This window comes from Mastigoproctus giganteus, chromosome 13 (genome assembly GCF_048544385.1).
Source record: "Mastigoproctus giganteus isolate SK-2022 chromosome 13, ASM4854438v1, whole genome shotgun sequence".
In the NCBI taxonomy this organism is placed as follows: Eukaryota; Metazoa; Arthropoda; class Arachnida; order Uropygi; family Thelyphonidae; genus Mastigoproctus; species Mastigoproctus giganteus.
In genome coordinates this window covers 162,375,325-162,401,393 of record NC_143587.1, presented here as the reverse complement: position 1 = coordinate 162,401,393, position 26,069 = coordinate 162,375,325, and the positions used below count along the sequence as shown (strand labels likewise).

The 26,069-nt window shown below is 38.1% G+C and overlaps 1 protein-coding gene across 1 annotated transcript; it reads right to left on the bottom strand.

Moving 5' to 3' along the window:
- Window positions 1–364: 364 nt before the first annotated feature.
- On the bottom strand, window positions 365–19,595 carry LOC150076564 (uncharacterized). Its single transcript, XM_090387029.1, has 3 exons — window positions 18,994–19,595; window positions 6,692–6,876; window positions 365–926 (listed from the first exon to the last, which is right to left on the bottom strand). Exons 1-3 carry the CDS (start codon window positions 19,376–19,378, stop codon window positions 708–710), a joined length of 789 nt encoding a protein of 262 aa, XP_090243155.1. The 5' UTR covers window positions 19,379–19,595; the 3' UTR covers window positions 365–707.
- Window positions 19,596–26,069: the final 6,474 nt, after the last annotated feature.

The following is a 26,069-nucleotide window of genomic DNA, read 5'->3' as shown; positions in this document are numbered from 1 at the left end:
AGGAAAAGATCTAAAACTTACAATTAACTATGTCCTACCGCTCTGACTAGCTGTTTATGCAATTGGATGCAATGTGTCTTCCGAAGGAATATGTCCACATTGGTCCATTTAATTAGATTGTAAACATCTATCCAACATGCTTTCCTTTAAAAGCGAGCCCCATTTTCTTTAACATCGAATACAAAAGTACGAAACAACTTGGAGATGTGATATTATAAAAGATCCCCATAATCGGTAGTTAGGATCTAAGTATCTGCCTGTTTTTTGGAAGAAAAACACAAATTTCAGGGAGAAAAAATCTTGTAACCCTCGCTGGAGACTAACTCAACCACGTTGTGAAAAAAACTCATTAAAATTCCGCGCATCAGTTCTTAATTTTATTTATATAATTTTGGGTGTGTTAGCCGCATACTTAGCAACATTGGCGCATACTTCCGTAACTAATATATTTTTTATTATTATTATTGTGAAAAGTGTTTCATTTACAGCCGTAGATTTCTCTGAATGGAAACACATTTAAAGTTGTGCAGAAAAAATCCTTATTAAAGCAAGCTTTATAACACCAAACGCTGACTCCTTCCATCCAGTGATTTAATTTGCATTTACGCAATTTTAAATCAAACTCTTCCTAATACTGACAGTGCGCAGTTACATCTCCTTCGCCCTCCTACTTTACGCGACCTTTCCCATAATCCTAGACTCGATGATTAATCAACATCCACTTTTGTGTAGGTTGGAAAAAAAGCTGTTAGCCTCGTGTTTCCAGGCGGTGTTACATATGTGGCTTCTCCTCGACGAATAACATACTGATCCTCAGGAACCGCATAAACAATTCCTTCAGCGTGAGGAAGAGTGACAACTGTCAACTTTTCTCCTGTTCCTGGGGCCTCCTGAACATGGGTATGAGCTTCAGGTAGATGGAGTGCCTAAAATAAAAATAATAATAATGATAAATTAATTAAATAATACATGCATATCAATTAAATAATAAGCTGATAAAAGGTTAAAGAACATTGATGGTGCTGTAAGTTCAGATTACTGCGGTTTTACTGCCACTGGTTAAGAAAACAAAATAAATAAATGTTTGCGTTAATACTCCGGGATGAGCACACGATCAGAGGAGTTTACACGATAGAGAGAATACGAGAACAGCGCCATATTTAGCTGTCACGGACTTGAATCCCAGTCACTCAAAGCACGTGTACTAGCGCATTTTGGCTTTGACCACTCTGCTACGACGGCCGCAAGCAGCTATTGGCTGTTATTATAAAGTTTCCGTTATTAAAGATTTATACACTGATATTTCATTTTCATCCTGAGTGCATATTGCGCTTAAGGATAAAAGTATTTTCATTTAAGTGAAAGTATTTTTCTTTTGTTACAGTTTTATTTTAAATGCATATATAAAAACGCGATAACTTATCTTTTTTAAAATAAAATAAAATAAAATAAATAATTACGCTGTTTGTTTACGTCACACGTTAGATATGTGAACATTCGTGCCTCAAAATGATACTGGAATAGGATATTTCAAAGGAAAAGAAACACCTCGCGAGGAGCAGCCCTACATCTAATGATATCGATACAAGTTTCGTTTACTTAATCTGTGCACTTTTTCTAACTTTTATTCAAACAGAAATATATTTCCAGACACAATTATCGTGCCTTTGTCGTACGGTTTTTGCAATTGAGAAGTGTATAGTTTCGCCCCCAAAATACCGTCCCTACTTTTTGACCACAGAAATTCAACTCCGGATTTTTATATACAGTATTTTAATTCGATCTTTGTCAGTTTTGCTTTTATTTTTATTTTCATTGACCAATTGCTTCATTTCAGCTTGGACATCCGTGTTTGACTTTCATGAATATGGCATTTCTCTGTGAGTGCTGCCATGTATGGGTGCTTACACGTAGGACGCAGGTGGCATGCTTACCTTGGACCAGCAGCCACAAATAGCCTAAATGAATTATGTAAATTAATGGGAGTGCGTACAATAACAGCGTGTGGGCAGTGGCCATCGCTTCTTGTGTTAATCCGCCAGCTTACCTGGCACAAGGTAAGCTGGCGGATTAACACAAGAAAGAAATGACGGCAAATTTCAAATAATTTCAATGGTTTGAAGTATGTAAAATTAACTTTTCATTACTTCAGTTTTTAGATTTATATTTTCTCTGTTTCCTATTTAAAAATGTCACATTGCATTTTATTATCATTGATTTTTTTTTTTTTTCTTGTAAATAAATGTCTTTTTGTTAAAATTTCTTACTGTTTTGCTTTCTACAACAAATTGCTGTAGAAAGCAATATGTTGTATATATATATTAGAATAAAAAATAAATAAAATTAAACAAATGCCAGTAGAATAGCAAACCAGTAGAACGAAAATAAAATAAACCATACATAATAAAACGAAACAAAAGGGGAAGGTCAAGTAAAGAGAATTGCAGAAGGAAACCTTTATAAAATAATTTTTGAAAGAGCTAAAAAATATAATATCAAATAACGAAAAATATTGGCACATTCTAAAATATTTTTCGTTATTTGATATTGTATATATATTTTTTTGGCTCCCCACACGTACAATATCCATACACTTAAATCTCTGGCATTTTGTTTGTTTGCACTTGACTGGGGAATTTCCCAACCCGTGTTAAAACCGAGCAGGAAGTCTGCTCCAAACTGTGCTGATAACTGCTGAACTTGTAGTAAATTGTTGTTATTTGGTTTTTAGGAGCATTAGCAACTAAGGCCATATTGCTCCGGGATATGCGATGGTCATTCCCTGACCTTTCCGCATCCTCCGTATTTGATGGTCATGGGCTCGAACCCCGGTCTAATCAAGAAGCGTGTGCTACGCACTGCTGCTCCTTCCCACCTGGCTACGGAGGCGCCTTGTAGTGAATTATGTGCATCTTAAACCAGAAGCAACGAATTCAGTGACTCTCCCTGTCTTGCCATTAACTTTGCCTGGCTGACTGTAAACTCCTTACCTATGCATCCTACGGAATTACTGATGACACCATCGTCTCCGGCGCCCCCGGAAGCCCCTCTGGGGGGGTGTTCCTGCTCTTCTGGAAGCATTTTCACACCAGGCTGTTCCCCCCCCCCCCCAGTGACCGAGGGAGATTACCCAAAACTTCAATAACATCTGTGTGCCCCCAAATTCATCCATAGACTTGTGGAGGGCATCGTCTGACAGCAGTGCCCTACCAGATCATCCCAACATACGCTCGATAAACCGAACTGTCCCGGTTATCCGGAATTCGCAAAATGGAAGGGAAAACAGAAAAAATTATGGAACACTTGACTCAGTCACAAAGCGACGACGTCGACATTATTGACGAGACAGAAGAGATGGAGGACACCCGACCAGGTGCATCCCAAGCCAAGCGAAAAAATCGCAAGTGAGTGATCCCCAAAATGGAACGGGGAACCTGCTCCCAGACCGAGTTTAGAGAGCAGCCTGACCCCACAGCATCACAAAGGGAAACAAAAACGACGACAAACAGCAGGAATCACTCTTCCAGAGGGCTCCGTATATGAGAAAACACTCATTCTAAAAACGGTCCTTGAAAATATATTCAAAGAGAACTCTAACAGGGTCTCCTCCAGACTGAGATCCCAAGTTGTGGCAATATTTCATAAAATGGAGACAGTTCTCCATGATACATAATTAGAAAGTGAGAGAATAGCCACACGGCTACAAAACCTATATGGAATGCGGAGCAAGACAAATGCCACAGCGTGCCCCGACATATTGAGAAGCGCTAAGAACCCCAACAGCAACTGAAACACAGCAGACAACAACACACCAGAAGAGAAGACGCTCCTACCAACACCAAACCTGGTGTTGGAAGGACCGAAAGAAACAGGAAAAATTCCCACAAGCGAAGATCTCAAAGTAAAAGTAATAAATAACATGAAGGAGGACCTTAAACTAATACGAATAAATGGGATGAGAAAGATGAGAGACGTAGGACTGGTAATACAGACAGAGACCAGACAAGAAATCCAGAGCATCATTGAAAACCATAAACTGACGCCCTTAGATTAACGGCCCAGTCGCCCAAAAGGAAGGGACCGAACATATTAATTTATGACGTAAGCCCAGAAATCACGGCCACCCAGTTAGCCGAAGAACTTTACCACAGAAACCTACAACGCGAAATCCCGGACAAGGAGCCGCAAGAAGTGATGGCGCCTCCGTAGGCAGGTGGGAAGGAGCAGCAGTGCGTAGCACACGCTTCTTGGTTAGACCGGGGTTCGAGCCCGTCACCACCAAATACGGAGGATGCGGAAAGGTCAGGGAATGACCACCGCATATCCCGGAGCAATATGGCCTTAGTTGCTAATGTTCCTAAAAACCAAATAACAACAACAAGTGATAACACCAAAGTACCACATAAAGGCGAGAAGAGTATAAAAACAGTTGGACTGTGGAACTTATCCCAGAGGCGTGGCAAGTCCTAAAGGACCGGACAAGGGTCTACATAGAATGGGGAAGCTATCGTTTTCGAGAGCGGATGGCAGTACCGAAATGCTTTAGATGCTGTAAGTTCGGCCACGTCTGTTCCCAGATGGTCCTAACATGCGGACCATAAAGACTGCCCACACAAAGACAAGGAAGCCACGTGCGCAAATTATAAAACAATGAAACTCGAATATACACACTCAATCAGGGATCCTAACTGCCCAATCTATATAAAAGCCAAGAGTACCTACCAGAACAAAATCCATTATGGGTACAAAAATTAAGAAATATAACAACCATGATCAAAATAATACAAACAAATGCCCAGCGAGCAAAAGCGGTGGCTGACCAGATTCTGGTCAAGGCTGATGAAGAGAACATAGACATTATTATATTACAGGAGCCGTACATCCATGCAAGGCGGGTGGCGGGCTAACTACTACAATAAAAAGTAATCCATACAGAGGAAGACACCCCGTGGGCGGTGGTATTGTCAGAAACAAAAATATTACCGCAACAAGAATAACGCAACTATGCACGGCTTGGGCAGCCTGTGTCCAACTCATCACAGCGCTAGGTTCCCTCTACGTGGTGGCTTTATACAGTAGACGGGGACAAGAAGTAGAGATCGCCATCAACTACCTACGCTATCTACAGAACACCCTGCCAAAGAAAGAATCGTAATAGGAGCGGATGTCAACTACCTCTCCCCGCTATGGTACAGCGCTAAAGATGACAGAAGAGGGACAGCAAACGGACAACAACCTGAGACCAGAGACAACGGACAAAAATGACTTGAGACAAAGAACAAAAATTACCTGACAGGATCACAGCTAGCGGTCCTAAACCAGCTACCGACATTCTGTAACATCCTCTGGGAGGCCACCATCGACATATCCTTAGCCACTAGGTACCTGGTAAACCACGTGGCCGACTGGAGGGTGGAGGAAGCCTGGACCACCTCGGATCACCAAGTTATAACTTGCACAGTAACAAGAACAATGACAAGAGCAACAACAACATCAAACATGCCATAGATACGCAGTCGCCAAAGCGGACTTGTCGCTATTCAAAGAAATACTCACCACAGCGATCAGCAGTAACCCACGAATCCTGAACCCACTGAAAAGTCCGGACGAACTGCAGAAAAGTACTATGGAGCTGATGACAACTATCAGTAACCAAGCAATAAGAAAGAACCCCCCCCCCCAACTGGGGGCGGTACCCTGGTGGACTCGAGAAATTGCCACGCTCCGGCGGCAAACGATAACAGCAAGGAAGGACTTTTAGAGGTGCCGCAGACCATGGCCTGAAAATGAAGTCGAAGACCTGCGACAGAAATATAGAGAGATAAGAAACCGCTATACTGATGCCATTAAGAAGAGCAAAAGACGTTCTTGGGAGCTCTTAGTATCCACAGAAGGAAACAATGACCCCTGGGGCCTAGTCTGTGTTGGCGCCTCCGTAGCCAGGTGGGAAGGAGCAGCAGTGCATAGCACACGCTTCTTGATTAGACCGGGGTTCGAGCCCGTCAACACCAAATACGGAGGATGCGGAAAGGTCAGGGAATGACCACCGCATATCCCGGAGCAATATGGCCTTAGTTGCTAATGCTCCTAAAAACCAAACAACAACAACAACAACAGCCTAGTCTGTAGTGTAACTACCAACAAAATGCCCAGAGGCGAGGTGAATGCCAACACCAGGACATGGCAGGGAAACCTTACCATGACCTGGGAGCAGTCAATGGACAACATACTGGACACAATCTACCAGAAACCAGCGTTACCGATATTACCAGTACAACGCCAAATATGCAAGAGCAATGCTAGTTACACTAATCAGCCGATGGAGCCCCCCTTACCATGGACGGGCTTAGCGCGGCCGCTAGTCGAGTAAGAAGCAAGAAATGCCCAGGTCTCGACACGATTGAGCCTGAAATCCTAAAGAAAACAGTTGAATACGCACCGTACCTATTGCTCACTCCCATACAACAGATGCCTGGAAGCGGGCCACTTTCCAAACGCATGGAAAATGGTCAACGTCTAATTCCAGAAAGCCCAGATGCACATCGACCTATCGCACTGCCCTCAGCGGTAAGTAAAGTATTTGAAAGACTACTTCACAGAAATATTTAATCTTACAATTATTATAATGCAAATATATAAACCTATTGAAAATGGTAATTTTTTTAGCAATACTAAAAAAAAAATTACGTACTGATTTAGAAATTGTTATCTTCCCGTCTACGCCTGAATATTTGTCATATCTTGATGATGGCGATAATGGCTGTGCGACGAAACATGCATCCGGAGCAGCTACTCCTGCACCCACAATTGCGAGAAGATGTCCTATATGGCTACAGACTACTTTTGTTAACACAAGTGCAAACAGTCCATAATAAACTGCAATAAAAACAAATATTTAACTCGTGTTACACGTTATTTTCTTTATCGAAATAAAAATATCACAAATTCAATGCAGTCATTACCAAAAATTTTTTCTCCTAATATGAACAACTGTGCAAAATAGAAGACTTTCCCCAAAAAGTAATGCGTCCCTTTCCTTTTTTTTTTTTTACATACTGATTCAGAAGTCTATGGATAACATTGGTATTCAATAAGATGTTAGGGTTTAACTACGTACTAAAACCACTATGTTTTCCAGCGAGTAGTGTTACAACTCAGTTGTTTATTGGTAGATAGTCTTTTTGTAGAGCTTATTGGGGCACAGGTTTTTCACAATTAACCTGAAACGGGTTTAAAGTTTCTACGGTATTTAGTGAAAACAGCCTGTTTAAACTTTTCAAGGAGTTTAGATTAGAACGAAGTGGCTTAATTCGCAGGCTGCACGATTGCCTCTGACTTCGTACGTGCGAGATGATACCTGTAAGTACTGGCGCATCGTATCTTCCTGTCAGTACCTTGGCCAGCATATGAATATTTGTCCAAATGAAAATAAACATCCACGGTGCCCACTCCATAATTGCATACAAAATGCCTCTGGAGACAGTGAAAGGGAATTGGAAAATCTTGTTTAGCCACCTGAGTATCCAATATTCTATGTTTAGGAAGGTTTTAACGTAGTTTCAGGAGCTGAAGACCAGATAACCGAAGCGTATAAGGCTACCGGGGCAACGCACCTAAACCAGTTGAGCATTTTGAACCCCAGCTAATTCTTGTGTTTAGCGCCAGATGGCGGCTAGTGTTTTCTTCCTGGTGGTAGTGAAATGCTCAGTGAAGGATAACTTGTTGTCCCAGGTAAATCCCAGATCCTTTGGTGATCGACTGGATGGGTTGGCCATTTAAAGAATGGTGATGTTATGTATTTTATGCTTTCTGGAGAAGGACATCTGGGCAGTTTTAGGATTAATTTCGAGCCCAATTAACTTCGAGCAAGGAAGTTTTGTTTTGTTTTTTTTATATAAACCCCAAACACGAGAGGTATTAGAACCTATAGTACTTAGTACCGTGCTTGGATTGGAGGTTGAGAAGACGAAAGAAGATATTTGTTGACATTGGACTTGAACTTCTGTAGATTGTAATTTTCAGAAAAAACGTATAAAGGAAGGTTGTTCAGAAAACGGCACTTAAATGAATAAACGAGGAAGATGAAAAGTTGGTTCTGTCAGTTTGAAAGTTGAACAGTAAATGGATGTTTGCTGGTGGCTGCACGTGTTCGAACTGTTTTGAAAGAGAGAGCGGGAATTATAGAGGCCAATTCAGAAGAACAGTGCCCATGGAAGTATCTGTAGAAGAGGCATGTAGCAGAAACACTACGTCTATGAGAAAGCGAGTGGAGAGACTCTGTTAGAGATGAATCATTAATTAACCGAATGGAATCAGGAAGCCTGAGAGAGGTTTTGTGGGCACCACCCCAAATGTGGGAACAATATTCCATGATAGAGCGGATTTGCGATTTGTACAGAATGAGCAGCTGTTTGGAAGAAAAGTAACGCCAAGAGTGAAAGAGAAACCAAGTTGACCAGATTAGTTAATTGCTGTGTGGCTTGTAGAGCAACGTTATGCTCACTGTCATTACTGTTGGATGGGAAGAATATTTCTTCCCATCTTATCACTTCTACTTAATTTCTTTGTACAATTTCATGGAAGCATTCTAATAGAAAACAAATACAACTTCTGGAAGCATTCTAATAGAAAACAAATGCACGTTGTCTAATGGGCGATCAAGGTACGCTAAACCTAGACTGTGGAGATGAGTCGCACTACACGTTCTTCGGATCTGATGGATGTGTCTGCAGAAGGCTAACTATGCGAGTGATTGTCCAAAATGCAGCTTTCTACTAGAACTTTTTTTTTTATCACAATAACAGCAATAAGCTTTACATTTCTAATATACAGTTTGCTACACAATTATTACATATACATATAAGAGTAAAACATAAACTTCAGTAAAATTAAATATTTATAGAATAAATACAAAACGTATAAAGTTCAATAAAAACATAAAATATTTATAAAATAAAAGCAAAACTTATTATAAATTTCTAGTTGATAAGGAAAATATTAAACACAGGTAGTATTAATAATTTAAAAAGAATGGTATGAAACATTGAATAATAAGAAAAACCTTAAAAAACAGATAATTTTACATCATTACGACAAATGTATTTTTTTAATGGTTGAAATAATACATAAATCCCAATAGATGAATAAAGCTTAATGATGAACTATAAAATCAGTTTATAATATTCATTTTTAACACTGTTTTTTCTAATAAAAATACCAATTTTATTTTCATTTAAAAGTGCTGTTGTTCTGTTGAAAAATTCCAATTTAAGATGTTTTGTCCTAAATTTGGTAATATGAAATAATGTTTCCTCAAAGGCCTAGGTGGACAATTGAAGTTAATACATGACAGTAGCAATGGAGCGTCTATTTTGCCTCGAAGTATCGAATGTAGTAGGATGCAATCAAACATATTCCTTCTATCTTTTGATGTGGAAAGGTTAAAAATTTTACACCAATCTTTATATTTATGCATAAAAAAGTCAATCTGATTTGTAAACTAAAAACCTGATGAGAGATTTTTGTACCTTTTCTAACATATTAATATTGTTTTTTCCAAAAGGGTCCACATCTGCGTTGCGTATTCCAGAATTGAACGAACAAATCCAAGTTTTGGGATATCAGGGCCAACAAAATCAAAACAAACTTTTGATTAAAACAAGTATTTTAGATGCTCTGGCAGTTATTTTAATAATATGAGATGTATAAGAGCCATTAATTGTTCTTAAAATCCCTAAATCCTTAATTTCATGTATTATTTTAATATGCCCTGATTCTAAAGCGTAATTATAACAGATAACTAATTGTTAATGGGGATCAGTTATGGTAATGGCATGACATTTATCAATTTTCACATTTAGGCCATGTCTTTTAATCCAGTTGTAAATCAACTGAATACCATTTTGTAGCACCTCACAATCCAAAGACTGATTAATTTCTTTGTACAATTTCATGTCATCAGCATAAGTAAGAACTTAGCTTTCTGTAGACACGAATATATATTATTAAGAAATATCAACATCATCGTCATCATCAGCCATTTTCAATCCACTGCAGGATGAAGGCCTCTCCAGAAACTTTCCAGTTCCTTCTGTTTTGAGAACTGGCCATCCATTTACTACCCACAAACTCAATGAATTTCATCTATCCATCTCCGCCTTTGTCTTTCAGGTTTTCTTCTAGCTCCTCTTGGATACCATTCTGTTATTTTCATAGTCCATCTGTCATCATGTCTTCGAGCTATGTGTCCTGCCCAAGACCATTTTAGTTCTTTAGTTTTGATAAGAATGTCCTTTTCTTGAGTTTGCTGCCTAATCTATGTGTTTCTCTTCTTATCTAACAGTCTGATTCCCAATATAATTCGTTCCATTCTTCGCTGTGTGCTTCTCAGCTTCTCTTCCATTCTTTTGGTGAGTGCCCAAGTTTCACTTCCATAAGTCATGGTGGGGAGTATACATTGGTTCATTATTTTACGTTTCAGACAAACTGGGATATTGCTCTTCAGTATGTGACTATATTTCCTGAATGCTATCTATCCAAAATTTATTCTACTCTTAACTTCCAGCCATTTATTATTATCACAGCTAATAACTTGCCCCAGATAAGTATATGACTCAAACTTTTCAATTACTGCTCCTTCAATCATTATTTTCCTTTCTGTGGAATACTTGTTCATCATTACTTTTGTTTTAGCCATATTCATCTTTAGTCCAAAATCCTTACTAACTGTGCATAACTGATTAAGATTTTCCTCTAATTCTTTGGGATCGTGGCTTATGACCACAATGTCATCTGCAAATCGTAAATGGTTTAGATACTCTCCGTTCAAATTAACTCCTTTCTGCGATCAGTCTAATCTTCTGAAAGCTTCCTCAAGGGTAGCAGTAAACAGCTTCAGAGATATTGTGTCTCCTTGTCGAACTCCTTTCTCAATTTTAAATTTCCTACTGTCTTTGTGTGGTCTAATAAAGGAGGTAGCATTCTCATATATTTTCTTCAAAATCATAATATGTGGGATATCTATGCCTTGTCTTTGCAGTGCCCGAAACATTGCCTTATGCTGTATGGAGTCAAATGTTTTTTCATAATCCACAAATGCCAGGCATAATGGTGTTTTATATTCATTTGCTTTCTCCATTAGCTGTGATATTACGTGAAGGTGATCCATAGTTGAGAATCCTCTCCTAAAGCCAGCTTGCTCTTCCGGTTGATTTTCATCAAGTATCCTTTCTAATCTATTAGTAATGACCCTTGTGAACAACTTGTAGATGTGGGATAACAAGCTAATTGGTCTATAATTTCCAATTTCTGATTTATCTCCTTTCTTATGCAAACTATGACTGCATTATTCTGCTCCTTAGTATCACACCTTTTATAATACATTTTGTGAAGAGTCTTGCCAGTTTTTGTGCTATGTCTCTTCCTCCCAATTTTAACAACTCTACAGTAACTTCATCTTCCCCTAGGGCTTTCTGATTCTTCATTTTCTTCAATGCATGTTCTACCTCATCAGGAAGAATATCGGGTATGTCGTATGTGTTGCTACTTTGCAATCCATCTTCCCCACTGCTGGCATCATTCCCTCGCTCCTTGTATAATTCTCTATAGTAGTCTTCTGCTATTTGAATTATGCCTTCTCTGCTGTTTATAAGTACACCATCGCTGTTCTTCTGTTTCAGTATCATTTGTCTTTCTGTATTACTGCTCATGGCTGCTGATTTAAATCCTTTGTTTTCTCGTTCTACTTTTCTTGTGTTAAATCTTCTTATGTCCTCTCTGAGTCTCTTTCTAATGGCTTTGCATAACTCAGTATACTCAATTTTCTCCCTGTCAGTGTTTTTCTTGCTTTTCATTTGTCGTCTTCGGTTCATCATGACGAGTGTTTCTTGACTAATTTTTTCTTCTTTGGATTTCTTTTTCCCTATAGGTTTCTTGGGCTTTATCACTTTCAGAAAGTTGTAATATTCCTCGTCGATATCTTGGTCCTGAGCAGTCTGCAGAAGCTCAAACTTGTTCTTAAGTTCCAGTACATACTGCTTTTTCTCCTCTTCTGTTATATCAAAGACGTTTGTATTATTTACTCGAGTCAGTTTTTTCCTTTCCTTTCCTACATCTATATCAAGTGTACATCTTACCATTCTGTGATCACTTCCAACATTTACCTTATTCAGGACGGTAACATCATTCACAATATATCTTCTGTTAGTGAGGATGAAGTCGATTTCATTAGTTGTTAATCCATTTGGACTCTTCCATATCTACTTTCTGTTCACCCTTTTTTTGAAAAAAGTGTTCATTACTGACAGTCCTTGAGATTCTGCAAATTCCACAAGTCTTTCGCCTCTTACATTTCTTTCACCAATTCCAAAATTTCCTATAGTTCCCCTTTCTGCGCTGTTTTGTCTTTTTCCAAACTTAGCATTGAAGTCCCCCATAATAATAGTGTAGTTGGTTTTCTGCTCATCTAGAAGACTCTCAATTTCGGTGTACATTTCTTCAACCTCTTCATCATCATGGCTCGATGTTGGTGCATAAATTAAGAAATATACTAAATAGTAAAGGGCCAAGAGAAGAACGCTGTGGAACACCCTCTGTATATTAATGTATTCCGAATGAACATCATTATAAAAAATTATACTTTTTCTATTATGAAAATAGTCTTGAAACCATGTTAGATCTAGTCCTATTACACCCAGTGAATATATTTAAACTATGAATATATATACTAAATGTATAGTGAAATTTGAATATATTTAAATTATCAACTTCCACAACGACGGGTGGAAGTTTGTTCCAGCAATTAACCACCCTCTGGCTAAAGGCAAATTTGCCCACATCTATTCTACAACTGTCGTTCCTCGATTTGAATTTATGCCCCCCTCCAAGTGCGTAATCTGAGCAAGAGGAAGAATCCCATCAGCAATGAGCTTCTCAAACCATTCAAGGCCTTATACACCTCGATCAGATCACCTCGCAGGTCCCTAGTATAAAGGGGGATCCCAAAAAATAACATCCAAGTCCACAACAGTTTGCTGCGATAGGGACCCAGAAAGCCTCAAAATCTCCCAGTACCTTAGGCCTGTGATCGATCTTTTATATCACATCATATGCCCTAAGGTGCCGTAGAGTTTCCTAGAAAGCGCGCACGTCTCTGTATAAATGAAAGGAAAAAACAGTGCGCGAATTTCTTACGCCAGCTGAGTTTAAAATAAATTAAATGATTTTAAACTAAAATAAAAGTGATGATTGAGAAGTTCGTGAAATACCTCTATCTCTATTATATGAATATTATAATAATAAGCTGTTTCTGAGAAGTAAAGATTGATATCGACATAACCTCTTCTTCTGCCCCATTCGCTGCTAGCTAAGATGTCAATGGAACGGGTAATAAAATGACTAAAAATGCAAGTTGATAATTTTTTACATGGTTGACTAGAATATCATTCTTAAAAAATAATTACAAGTATTGCACAAAAATTATTAGGACCTGGAAATTTCTACGTAAAGTTGTCCACGAGAGAAACGCGCCAACTTCATTGAAAGAGTGATTTTTTGAGATTTGTTGATTGTGATGACAAAAGCTAAGAAATTGTTTTCTCTTCAAAGTAAATGGCAAGTTAGTTTCGCTGGTAATTAAATCAATTTTCGGGATTTGAAAATCGATCAGAAAATTTTTTGGATTTAAAAAAAAAAAATTTTTTTTATTTTTCTCAAACCATTCAAGGCCTTATACACCTCGATCAGATCACCTCGCAGGTGATCTGATCGAGGTGGAATCATTGATTCCAATGGCGATAGGAATCAGGTCAATAACTTGTTTAGTTTTTGAGTTATTCAAGTTCACAGAGTGTCACGGACAGAAGGACACAAGCAAATTACTGTATACACTAAGTGATCACTGAATTATGACCACCTACGTAATACTTCGTAGATCCTCCTTTTGCCCTCAGTACAGCAGCTATCCGACGTGGCATTGATTCAACAAGATGTCGGACGCGTTCAGGAGGTATGGCCAACCAAGCTGTGCGTAATGAGGTCAGCAATGCAGGTATGGAGGTGATTGGTGTATCCAAACGCCTGATATGCCTTTCCATAGTGTCCCACAAGTGCTCTATGGGATTGATATCGGTGAAGTTCGGAGGCCAATCGATATGCTGGAAGTCAGAACTGTGTTCCTCAAACCATTCCTGCACAAGTGCCCGATGGCTCGGCGCATTCATTGTCATCTTCGAAGACACCATCGCCATTTGAGAAAAAGTGTAACAAAGCGGGGTGTACACAGACAACAAGCAGTTGACGATAGCAGACACCAGTGATACGTTGTTCCACATGCACTAGGGGTCCAAGTTCCTGCCAGTGAAACATGCCCCACACCATACAACCGCCTCCACCGGCCTGCACTTTTGATACCATACACGATGGATCAAGAGCCTCATATTGTTGATGCCAAATCCGTACATGACCATCCACAGTGCGGAGTAAATAACGTGACTCATCCGACCAACACACCTTCTTCCAGTCTTCTAACGTCCAACTTGCATCCTCTTTGCACCAGGCGAGTCTTTTACGCCGATGAACCTTGATTAGGAGAAGATGCCGCAGAGGTCGCCTGCTGGTATAGCCCATACATGCGAGCGTGCGACGCATGGTCGTGGCAGATATTGTTCCGGGTTGGACCATGTTGTATTGGGTAGTCAACTCTTACACAGTGCTCCGCCTGTTCGCCTGTACGAGTCGTCGGACCCAGCGCTCACCTCTAACTTCAACCTTTCGCTGACCTTTGCAATTTTGTCTTTGGATCGTTGTTTGACCATTTTGACGCCAGTCCTGGTACACTTTAACTACGGCGGCTCTCAAACAGCTCACCAGTTCAGCCGTTTGGGAAATCGAGGCACCCGCTCGTCGAGCTCCCACAATCTGCCCTTTATCAAAGTCCGATAAATCCTTCCTTTTACCCATCACGCTCGGAACCTACTACCTACTTTACTACCTTTATATATGTCTTTTCAAAATTTTAACAGAAAATAATATATTTTCTCTCTCTTTTTATTTCAGAACAATTTTAAAAAGAGAAGCGATGCACTTCGAAAAAATGTCATGTTTCATAAGGACAATGCATCATTTCAAAAGTGGAACTGCAATAAAAATTTATTCCCTCCCCCCCACTTATTCACTATATTTAGCAACATCGAAATTACATTTGTCAAGATTAATGAAATTTGAAAGCGATAATGATGTTGTTACTGTTTGAACTCTGGATAGAGATGCGATTTCTACAAACATGATAATAATGCTGAAACATCTGTAAAAAAAAAAAAAAAAAAAACTACGTATAATGATAATTGAGATGAAAACTGATTCATTCACTCATATTACGCAAAAAAAAAAAAAGTATTAAATGTCTGTTACTGTTAATTTTTGTCATGGTTAGTCAACGAACTTATCGATCAATCTTAGTATTATTTCGTGTCCACTCCATGAATTATTCCAGCCGATATTTTGCCGAGAGCAGATTCTGATACCAGCAATGGTTTGGCAATTTCAGTTTATATTTGTATAAAGTGGATCACATATTTCTGAATATTTGCAGGTGAAAACTCTCAGAATAATAAGAGGGGGACCTCGCTACATCCAGCTGAGATCGCTAAGTGCAGCCTCCATTGAAGAGGCTTTTAAGAATTCTTCCAGTCTCTGGCAGTATTTGAATTGAGACATCACCAAGCGACTGACAAATGGCAAACTCGTTATACTAGGCGTCCCTACGCATAGTAGGCACGTGTCCTTTCAGCTCTGCACACGATGTCATCATCATCTCAGAACCTTAATCAAAAGATAAATCTCTCTGACTGACTCCATTCGATGGCGTGAAATTCTCATCGAGTTTAGGCCGGGTAATTATTTTTGTTTTTCTTTTATTCCTGTTGATATTATAGATATGTTCTTTCTTATTAATTTCATACTTTTCACGCTGTTTTGCACTCGCGATATGAACTCCTTTACCTCGATGTTGGCCGCCTTCCAACTAATGCATCTGTGTCACTTCCTGTGAAGCCGTGGCCTTGTTGTTGCTGCAAAGGCAGAGTCAAATTGCAAAATATTGTACCTATCATATATAGTATATATTGATATCAATAAAATTATGATTTATCTCTAAATTCGAATTATTATTTTTAACGTGTGCTAACGTTCATATCCAATCAACATGTTTTCAATGGATGTATGTTGTGCGAACTGAAAATCCTGACGAGGGAGGGGCCCCTACTTCCTTCGCCTGATAGCGGAGACCTCCTCAATCGAAACTGTAGTTAATCTACTACAGTTTCGATTGAGGAGGACTTTAGAAATTACTCCAGTAATCCAACCCAGAATTGCCCAAACGACAAAGCTGCCACAAAGGATTACCATACTCTGTTTAGTGAAGTCTTTTGTTTATTGAGTGGCATCACACTGCAGGGACTGGCAAATAATTGACTACAAAGCATATTTTGGTTGATCGCGGTGCGTAGAAATAAAAATATAATTTTCTGGAAAATACCAATACCAAAAATCTCATTAATTAATTGATTCGTTGATTAATTAATTCGTTCATTGATCAATTCTTGCGTGATATAATTTTAAAGTTTACTTCAGATTTTGCGCTTTATGTTTAAAATAGTCAAAGTCTCCTCAGACAAGTGGGGAAAGAAAGGAATTGACGACTGGAAAATCTCTACGTTCTTCTATATAATACACACACACATGGGCCTAAAAATAAATCTTTTTATTTAAACAGCCACAGACAGAAGAAATACAAATAAAAGTGAATAAATGCAAATAGATACAAAGAAAACTATGATGTGGAATAATGACGGATTGCCTTTAAAAGCATGTAAAGACTGTACTAATTTCAAGGCCACAATGAGGAAAACGCGTGATCTATCAGACCTCCCTAAGATCTGCAGACCTGCTTCAGTAAAAATGCCTTCTGATACAAAGAAGCAGGAAATGTCGTTTTGCTATATCAGAACTGCACATGTGGCATTATGGTTGCATGCAATTGCGATCTGAATATTTCCTTGTAAATGATCGCTAAAATTTGTATTATTTAAAAGCATTAAAACATTTAAGATTCTGTGTCAAATAGTGAGCCTGCAGTTCAAATGACTTCCAGTTCCTTTGCTTAACAAAGGATATTTAGTCTCATTTGTGAACTGCAAGCATTAACATTAGTAGAGGCATAACATTCAAGAAAGCAAGCCTATACAGCATCAACCAAAAAAAAAAGAAAAAGAAAAAAAAGAACACCCCTTCCCATTTCACTAATCCATTCGTTTCAAAAGTTTGACCAGTTCTTCCTTGAATTTGTCTAAGCTATCAACTTTCACAACGACAGATGGAAGCTTGTTCCAGCTGGTTAAAGGTTAAAGGCAAGTTTTCGCACATCTATTCTGCAACTGTCTTTCCTCAATTTGAACTTCTGCTGAATGATATTGAGCTTGCTCATATCATTCAAGGCCTCATACACAATCAGATCATCTCGCAGGTGCCTGTTTTATTAGAATAACAAAACATTTGTTCTTTAAAACTCACAATCGTTCGCATCAATGGCTAGCAGACAGAAACATAACAAAGCATGTTAGATATAAATAAATAAACAACAAAAAAAAAAAAAAAAAAACCGGATGATAAGAGGTTTCGTTTTTACATTAGAATTGACAGTATAGAAAGGGGAATTTGAAAAACATTATGGTCCGCCATAGAAAGAATGAAACAATCTGAAAATAAATCAACTTTTATTCAACATATTTACCTCTAAGGGCCGCGCACTTTAATGCGAAGTTCCCTTATCTTTTCTAGACCTCTTACGTAGAAAGCACTATCTTTGTCCTCTAACCACTCTTCCACCCTTAACAACCTTTGCGCATGAATGATATCATTATATTTGTTTGTTTCAGATTTCAATCCTTTCAAATGTTTTTTTTTTTTTTTCCGGTTCAGGATACAGTAATCCGAAGGCACCGTATCTGGTGAGCAGGATGGGTGTGACAATAATTCATAACACGAACTGTGGACTGTCTCCATGGTTATCCGAGCCTTGTGACTGGGAGCGTTGTCATACAAGGAAGGGACTCTTTAAGGAGTTTTCCGCAATGTTTGGCCTTTAATTGCTCATGAAATTTCAGTGGCAAGGAAGATAATATTTGCCATTAATGTATTTATCCTTTTGAAGCAGTAAATATCACCCTTTCTTCGTCCAAAGAAACTGATGCCATTATCTTAGAAGCCGATAGTGCCTTTAGAAATTTATTTGTGGGGAAGAGATCCTTTATGATGCCACTCCGTGACTGTTGTTTAGTCTTTGGATTTTCGTAATGAATCCAGATAACCCAATCCGACGATCTTCCAAATCAATCATGAACACTGTCGATGTCTTCGGCGGTTAACAATCATGGGTCTCCCAAACTTGGGTTTACCTTGTCGAATCTACAGCCCTCTTTTGAATGGGTTTGCATGACGGACAATCAGCATACAATTTCTTCCCAGAGAGCGATTTAAAAAATAATTAAATAAAAAAGTACTTTCAATACTGCACTGTTCTCTTTATGAAATGATTATTTCTTTTATTTTAACTTAAAATAATAAAAATAATATTTAAGGTATTATTCTAAAAATTGCCCTAATGGAAATGCCTGAAATTTAATTAATATAGCGCTTATATTTTATTTCCAAAATGAAAGATTGGTAGGCCAGAATATCTCTTGTGCAACTCAACAATAATGTTTATATATGGACAAGTACTTTTAAATACGCAAATATAACATTTATTTATTTTTATTAAATAACGACATTGAAACTCTTAATATTCTTCAATCCGTTAAATTTAATACTGTAATTCCTAACATGGAATATTCAAAGTTTTGCTAGGTAACTCTTAAAGAAAGAAATACAAATAAAACGAACAACTGCGGCAGTAAGAATGATTCAAAATTAATATATCCTCAGTGTAAGCCATACCTGGACCAAACTGAAAATAATCACTCATTGTTTTGGCACATAAAGCCGATTCGGAGTTTGTTCCACTGAAAGCTAACAGCAAGGCAATGAAAACACACAGAAATACGTAGATAATGAATATTGCGCGTTTCCCTTTTGACAGAGGGATGTAACTGCTTGTCACTGTACTCCTCTTATATGCAACTCCTCCGCAGATTCCAGCCACTATTAGATAAACACCAAAAATGCAGGAACTGCCACTAAAATCGGCGCAAGAGATGCGGGAATTGAAAACGATCTCCAGAACACCTGAGACCAACAGGAGCACTCCGCACACTACCTGGCTTACTACGATCCCAAACCACACTTTTTGCCTGCGGGAAATATGCTCCTTTGCCAGAGCCATCTCTCGCCAAGCATGAATTGACTTCCGTTAACTGACAGCGGCGACAGCATTTGGATTACTCATTGCCCGTTGGTTCTGTACTTGAACTGGCCCAAGGCAGGAAGTAGTAACAAAAAATAAAGTCTTTATGTCATTGACTCGATAGAAAGATGAGGCTTTCTTCTAACCCTCGCACGCATACAAAGTTCTGTCTCTCTCTCTCTCTATCTCTGGCTCTCTTTCTATCCAAAAATATCCCCCTGGTAGCTGAATGCACGCGCTGCGCAGTCGTGTCCGCTATAGACACTGTTTATTGGTCTAGGCGTTTTACTGTACAAACACTACTTCCTTTTCACACGTATGTGCGCCAGTCGTAGAAACAGAAAAGATAAGCAGGAGCTATGGTTTGTGAAACGCTTGTGTTCTTTAGGTAACGAAATAAGTTTCAGTTTTTTTTTTATCCTCCTCTCCTCCTTCAAAAATTTAGATCTCCAAGTAGCGATAACGGTGCCAGTGCCAATAGAAAGCGGAATTAGTCAAAGTTCAAACAAATAAAATTAAAAGAAAATCAACTAAAATATAAAGGATGCTTCAATATGTTTTTGCATAAAAGCACATTTTAATTATATATTATAACTAGAAAAAATATTAACGACACACTTTATGAAGTGACTACAATTTATGACAATATTTTCCGATATAATTCCTGAAGTGCCTTACTTTGCATTACTTTGCGCTTCCGAAATTTGGTTCTATGCTCCCTACCAAAACAGATTCCTCGAATTACAATATTAGATCCTAAGGTGAATAAACAGAGTGGTGGTAAGCCCTCATTATTTCAAGATCCATTCTCCAAGCAAACCTGGGCGCCATGTCCTGGATGGTTTTGCAAGGAACCATTCTCACGCCAGGAGGAATCATTCTCTCACCTCTCTGGCTGATCCTTGAAAATGATGACTGAGGATAGTTCCCGTTTCATACTACGGTAGTCTTCAATATACTTAAATATTCAACCAGAGAGTATGAAGGACAGAATCATCTGAACAATGAAGCTTCACTAAAGTGGCTGGTGTCGTCATGGGCATTCTACAAATGAACGCAGGGTTCAGTTTTGAAGCTGGAAAAGTGAACTGAGTGGAATAAACATCATAAATCGAGGGTTTAATGTCAAACAACGTTAACTACAAAATCATTTTGTAGTTAGATGTTTTTGCAATTAACCAAAAAAAAAAGTCATTTGACATTTTCTTGGTTTACCCGGAAATGTACTTACAACCCTAACTTGTAAAGTACTAGAGATATACAGTTCTATGACATGATATGCATTGTTATTTGTATAAAATAAAACTAAAGTTATCTCAAAAAATAAATAAATAAATGCAATTTTGTAGTTAAGCTTGTTTGACACTAAACCCTTGAAATATTATTCTGTCAAAGTACAGTCCATGGTTTCTTTGTTGTCTGGTTTTCCATTGAAATATATATATATATATATATATATATATATAGTCGAATACTCTTGTCACGGCTCCAGTGTGTACTGACGATTTATACTTGTTTTATTTTTTCTCCTAATCTGCATATACTTGTCTGTATAATTCAAACAATTTAAAAACTAATCGGAGGAATTACCTCGAAATAGATGCGCAAAACGCTTCTTTCCTGACACTCTCCTTGAATAAAAGAATTTAAAATAACTAAATGAATTCTCTACACTCGGAGAGAAAACATGAGCAATCAAACGTACCCGGAATCTGTGGTTACATCAGACCACCAACAACTGTCAACGAGCGAAAGAAGAAATTGTGTCTATAATTAAAAGGAATACAAATCTATTCTAATTTTTTTTTTTTTTTTTTTACTTTCCCGAAGGACAGGACTTTTCGACTTTGGTCGTGATCACAGGATAGTAAAAACATGAAATGAATGGCTGAATTTATAGATGAGTGTTATAGATCAGTGTTATCCTGGAGCACGCGCATAAAAAACCAGAAATCTGAAATAGGATGGAGCGCCCACATTAATCGAATTTCGATGTAATTTAATTATTATTATTATTATTATTATTATTATTATTATTACTAGCCATGCAGTGCAAGGAAACCTGAGGCTTAAGCTGCACCAGCGAAAAAAAAATTTCCAAGTTACCCTGAGAGAGTCGGAAGTAGAAGGGAATCACCAAGAAAGAGAAGAATGATGATATCCAGCTCAAGACCCCGGGTGTGCCAAACCCATACTCACCAGATGTGAGCCCCTGGGGTTAATTTCGAGTGTTTCAGCTATTAATAATTTCGTATAATTGTGTTGGATATTAATAATTTTGGCAAGAACGTGAAGTCCTTGCTTCACGTTCTTCAGCCTCTTCCGAGGCTGAAGAACGTGAAGCAAGGACTGAATTTTTGTGCTGTTTCACTGTCGTGTCCAAAGAACAATTTCTAGATCCCTGATAGGAAGAGTCGCAGTCTTTCCATGAAATATGATAAACCAAATCGGATTTTCTAAGATTGGATAGAATTATTATTTAGCATAGAAGTAAATGGTAAAGAAATAAAATATTTTTTTCTCCCATTACTATTGTTTATTTGGAGCAGTTTGTTTTAGCCGACTATCCGCTTGTTCCTTAATCTGGTTTATTACTGATAGTAGGTAACTTCCGTTTTAAAATCTGTTTGTCAATATTTTTATTTCTGTATTTAAAGCAGATTCAGATGAAGAATATTTAAATGCTTTAAGGAATTTAAATTTAAAATGATCGATCTTTTGTACATGAAGGGATTGTAGCTGTTATAATGTAAAAACATTAGCATTAGTAGAGACATGATGCAAGAAAGCAAGCTTATAGAGCATCAACCAAAAAAAAAAAAAAAAAAAACAACTTCCCATTTCACCCATCCATTCGCTCGAAATGTTTGTCTAGTTCTGCCTTGAATTAATTTAAGCTGTCAACTTCTACAACGACAGATGGAAGTTTGTTCCAGCAATCAACCACCCGCTGGCTAAAGCTAAATTTCCGCACATTTCTTCTACAACTGTCTTTCCTCAATTTGAATTTATGCCCATTCAGGCGATTAATCTGGACAATAGGAAGAGTCCCATCAGCATTGAGCTTGCTCAATCCATTCAAGGCCTTATACACCTCAATCAGATCACCTCGCAGGTGCCTAGTCTCCAGACACTAATTTGCAAAACTTAAGCTTTTTTTGTAAGAGCAATCCTTTGTTCAATTCACTGTACTCGTTCCAGCAGTTCTACATCCTTCCTAAAATGTGCCCCAATGAGCCAGTGTTGGTGGGTTTTCTATGGATTTTAAATAAAATATCATTATTATTACGGGTATGAGTGAAATTTTAAAAATTTAATGAACCACTGTCCACATTCTCAGTTTCTAAAGTAAACCATAGTCTAGAGTGAATATCATTAAAGGTATATAAAATTTTCTATATGGTGGTTGAGTCTGTAATACAGAGGACATCATCTATATATCTACCGTAATATCTAATCCTAGGAAGAAAAGGTGATAAATATAACTCTTAAATTTTGGACAAGTAGATTTCCGACATGAGGCTACTTAGATTCAGACCCATGGACAAGTAAAAAATTTGTTTGTAAACTTTGTTTTGAAACTTAATGTAATTGGCTTCTATTAATTAAAAGTTTGATCAAGTCAAAAATTAGTGTAATAGGTAGTTTTGTATGGTTTATTGGGAACAAGTTATTACTCAACATTTCCCATATGATTAATAAGTTTCTAAATTGATTAATAATGTAGAACATATTGAGTCTTGATGCTCTTTCATTTACTAAGTATAATTCACCGCACGTATTGTTTGTATACCCTGTCTAGCCAATTGTGTTGCTACGACGATGATCCCTGCCTATGGCAAAGCATGTCTGAAATTTCTTTCGTTACACTCAAACGTATCTCCAAGACATCGTTAAATTTCATTATTTGAACTTCATCTCATCTCCGAAAATAAGGAGTGGATTCTTGGCCAGAAACTGTCAATGAGGCACACTGGATAGCCTTATCTTGAAATCACCTGAACACTTTTTTTTTTTCTGACAATGAATATCTGCAGTTTCAAATATTATTGAATGTAGTAACCCTCGCAGTGTAAGGCATTAACAGGACAAAAAGACGTAGGTAGATTGCAGTCTAGAATAAAAATAGATTTTAGCGAAAAACACAAAAAATAGGCCCTCCTGCGAACCGCACGAGGGCGTATTTTTTTCTCTCCCCATCGTGTAGAAGACACCTGAATTGGAGTCCCACCGATGACGTGAGCAATTTTTATGGGCCTTTTTCACAACGCGATTGAGTTAGACAGTCTCAAGCGAGGGCAGTATGATTTTTCCTCCCGGAAACTCCGATTATTCATCCAGAAAACCGACCACAGGAATATCACCTTATTGCAAATTGACTTTTAAAACTACTACAACAACAAAAAATAGAAATCAATCAGGCATTGTCGAAAAGTTAACAAAAAAAAGTAAATAAAATGATTGAAAATATGTTTTCATCTTTTTACTTATTTTAAGATCATATTTCCTTTGAAACTGTAAACAAATACTGTAGTAAAAACATGTTTATCTAGTTCGAGTTCGCTTCTCATTAGTAATTGCCTTTTTTCTCCTCAGAATGGTTTCTTTATTTTGAGGATGTGCTTATTTCACTATAAATATTTATAAATTTAAGTTACTTTCACCCCTCAAGTGTATTTGTGGATGGATAGATAAAAGTTAAGCGGGATATAATATTTAAAAAAAGTTCTAAAAAATTGAACAACGAAAAACACATTTAGAAAGTTTCTCCACGATGCTCTTATCTGCTCTAGAGTAAATTATGGTTCCAGGTATAAGCTTCTTCTAGAGGTTGCACGCTTGAGTGATTAGACCGAATCTATCGTCAGAGCATTGGCATTTTCACCGAAGCGTTTCGTACATCTCCCGTAAAAAAGCTTTATGTTGAAGCAAACGAATGCATTGTCTCTACCAAGCGGTTGTCGTTGAATATGCTTTTAAATTGAAATCCTGACAACCATTCCACTTGGACATCAAATCACCCACTGACATTTTTTGACGCTGAAATAAGTGCAATATCGCTTACCATTTGATCTCTAAACCGTTCCAACGGCTGATGTACTGACAACACCATTCTCAGGACACCGTGAAAACCTCCAGACTGCCAGCTAACCCTTTGGTGTTCGGCTTTGAATTGACTTTAAGACAGTATACTGCAGTTAAATTTGCTCAGTCATTTCCTTCAACCTCAGCACGTCCTGTTTCCAACTTGTAACTTCCCCATAAACAAGAGAAATCGGGTGACAAGTTGCCACACCTGCTTTTATCTACCAACAACAACTCTCTGCAGCCTATCGAGTAAAAGTATTTTGATTTTCGAAGTCAGAATCACCTGTGGGATCTGCACTCCTTTTATCGAAAGTGGTGTCCAACCAAATTCCTCAAGAAAGTAACATTTGGGAAGCAGAGTTGTATGTTGCAGGTTTAGCTACTCACGTATATGATACGATTAATTTAAGAGTATTACAGAATTATCAACGGATGTTAACCCAGTTCTCCGGGTTTAGCACATGCTGCATTCTCCTTCTCAATCTAAATTTGGTATTTGTTAGTGCTTGAATGGATCTAATTTGATAAAATCACCATCCTCCTTTTTTCATCACATCAGGTGAACAAAATGAGTTCGAGGCCACGAATTTTTAAGCGCCTTTTTCACAAAGTGGCTGAATTAGCCGGTCTCTATGGTGGCATGGTTTTTTTTCTCTCTGAAACTCGCGGTTTTCGTCAACAAATAGAAGAATCGACCCCACAACACACGTCATAAAGGCGTTCCCATACAGTCTAAGTCGCTGACAATAAAACAGCCTACAACAAATATACTGTTGGACAAAATTAACAGAATAAAATGTTTTTCATAAATATTTTATTGTGAACAGTGTAGCAGAAGGCGATTATTTGATATAATAGGCATCCTGGCATGCAAATCCGAGTATCCAATAGAAATCGATCTACCACCTTAAAGAGCATGAATTATTTGCAAATTATTCATGCCTATACAAGCACGGGTTTCGACCACATCACTTCATTCCCGTTTTTTGGTTTGCTCAGTGGGATAGCCACATCTTCAGTACTCAGGCAAGTCATCGTCATTAGCCGCCTTAGCCGAGTGGTCCAGCGCGCGGGTACATAAGTACACGTGCCTTGGTTACCCGGGTTCAAGCCTGTGACTGCTAAATACTGCTGTTTCTTGTATTCTCTCTACCTTGGGAACTCCTCTGACCGTGTGGTCGTCCCGGAGTATAAACAGAAATTTTATATTTATTAATTTATTTTAAATGATTCTTTGAGATGCGAGCCGTTGAACGCACGTTGGCTTAATGCGTCAGCAGTGTCGTCTCGGCACTATGGAAGCAGTTTCAGGGCTGGCCAAAGTCACCCGAGGGCTACGTCAACCAGAACAGACAGCTATCCGGCTCTAACAGCAGGACCCTACGATGTCCTGTCAACAACTGTCTCTTGAGGTTGCTGCGGTCACAGATGAAAACATATCCCGGACTGTGTTAAGAAGATTCAATTCAAGAGACTCTACGCAAGGAAGCCAGTAGTTTGTATCCCCAAATCACCAAATCCCATGTAAGATCTTATAAATATTTTGGAATTATGATGGATGACCGCTTCAGTTTCATTATTC

Bases quoted from the DNA above. Each gene is read 5' to 3' on its own strand.
- LOC150076564 (XM_090387029.1), bottom strand. From the start codon at position 19,378: ATGGCTCTGGCAAAGGAGCATATTTCCCGCAGGCAAAAAGTGTGGTTT. The intron at 6,877-18,993 runs GTATGGCTTACA...TTTTTATTGCAG, and splicing joins TTATTTTCAGTTTGGTCCAG to TTTATTATGGACTGTTTGCA. The intron at 927-6,691 runs GTACGTAATTTT...TTTTTATTTTAG, and splicing joins AGATAACAATTTCTAAATCA to GCACTCCATCTACCTGAAGC.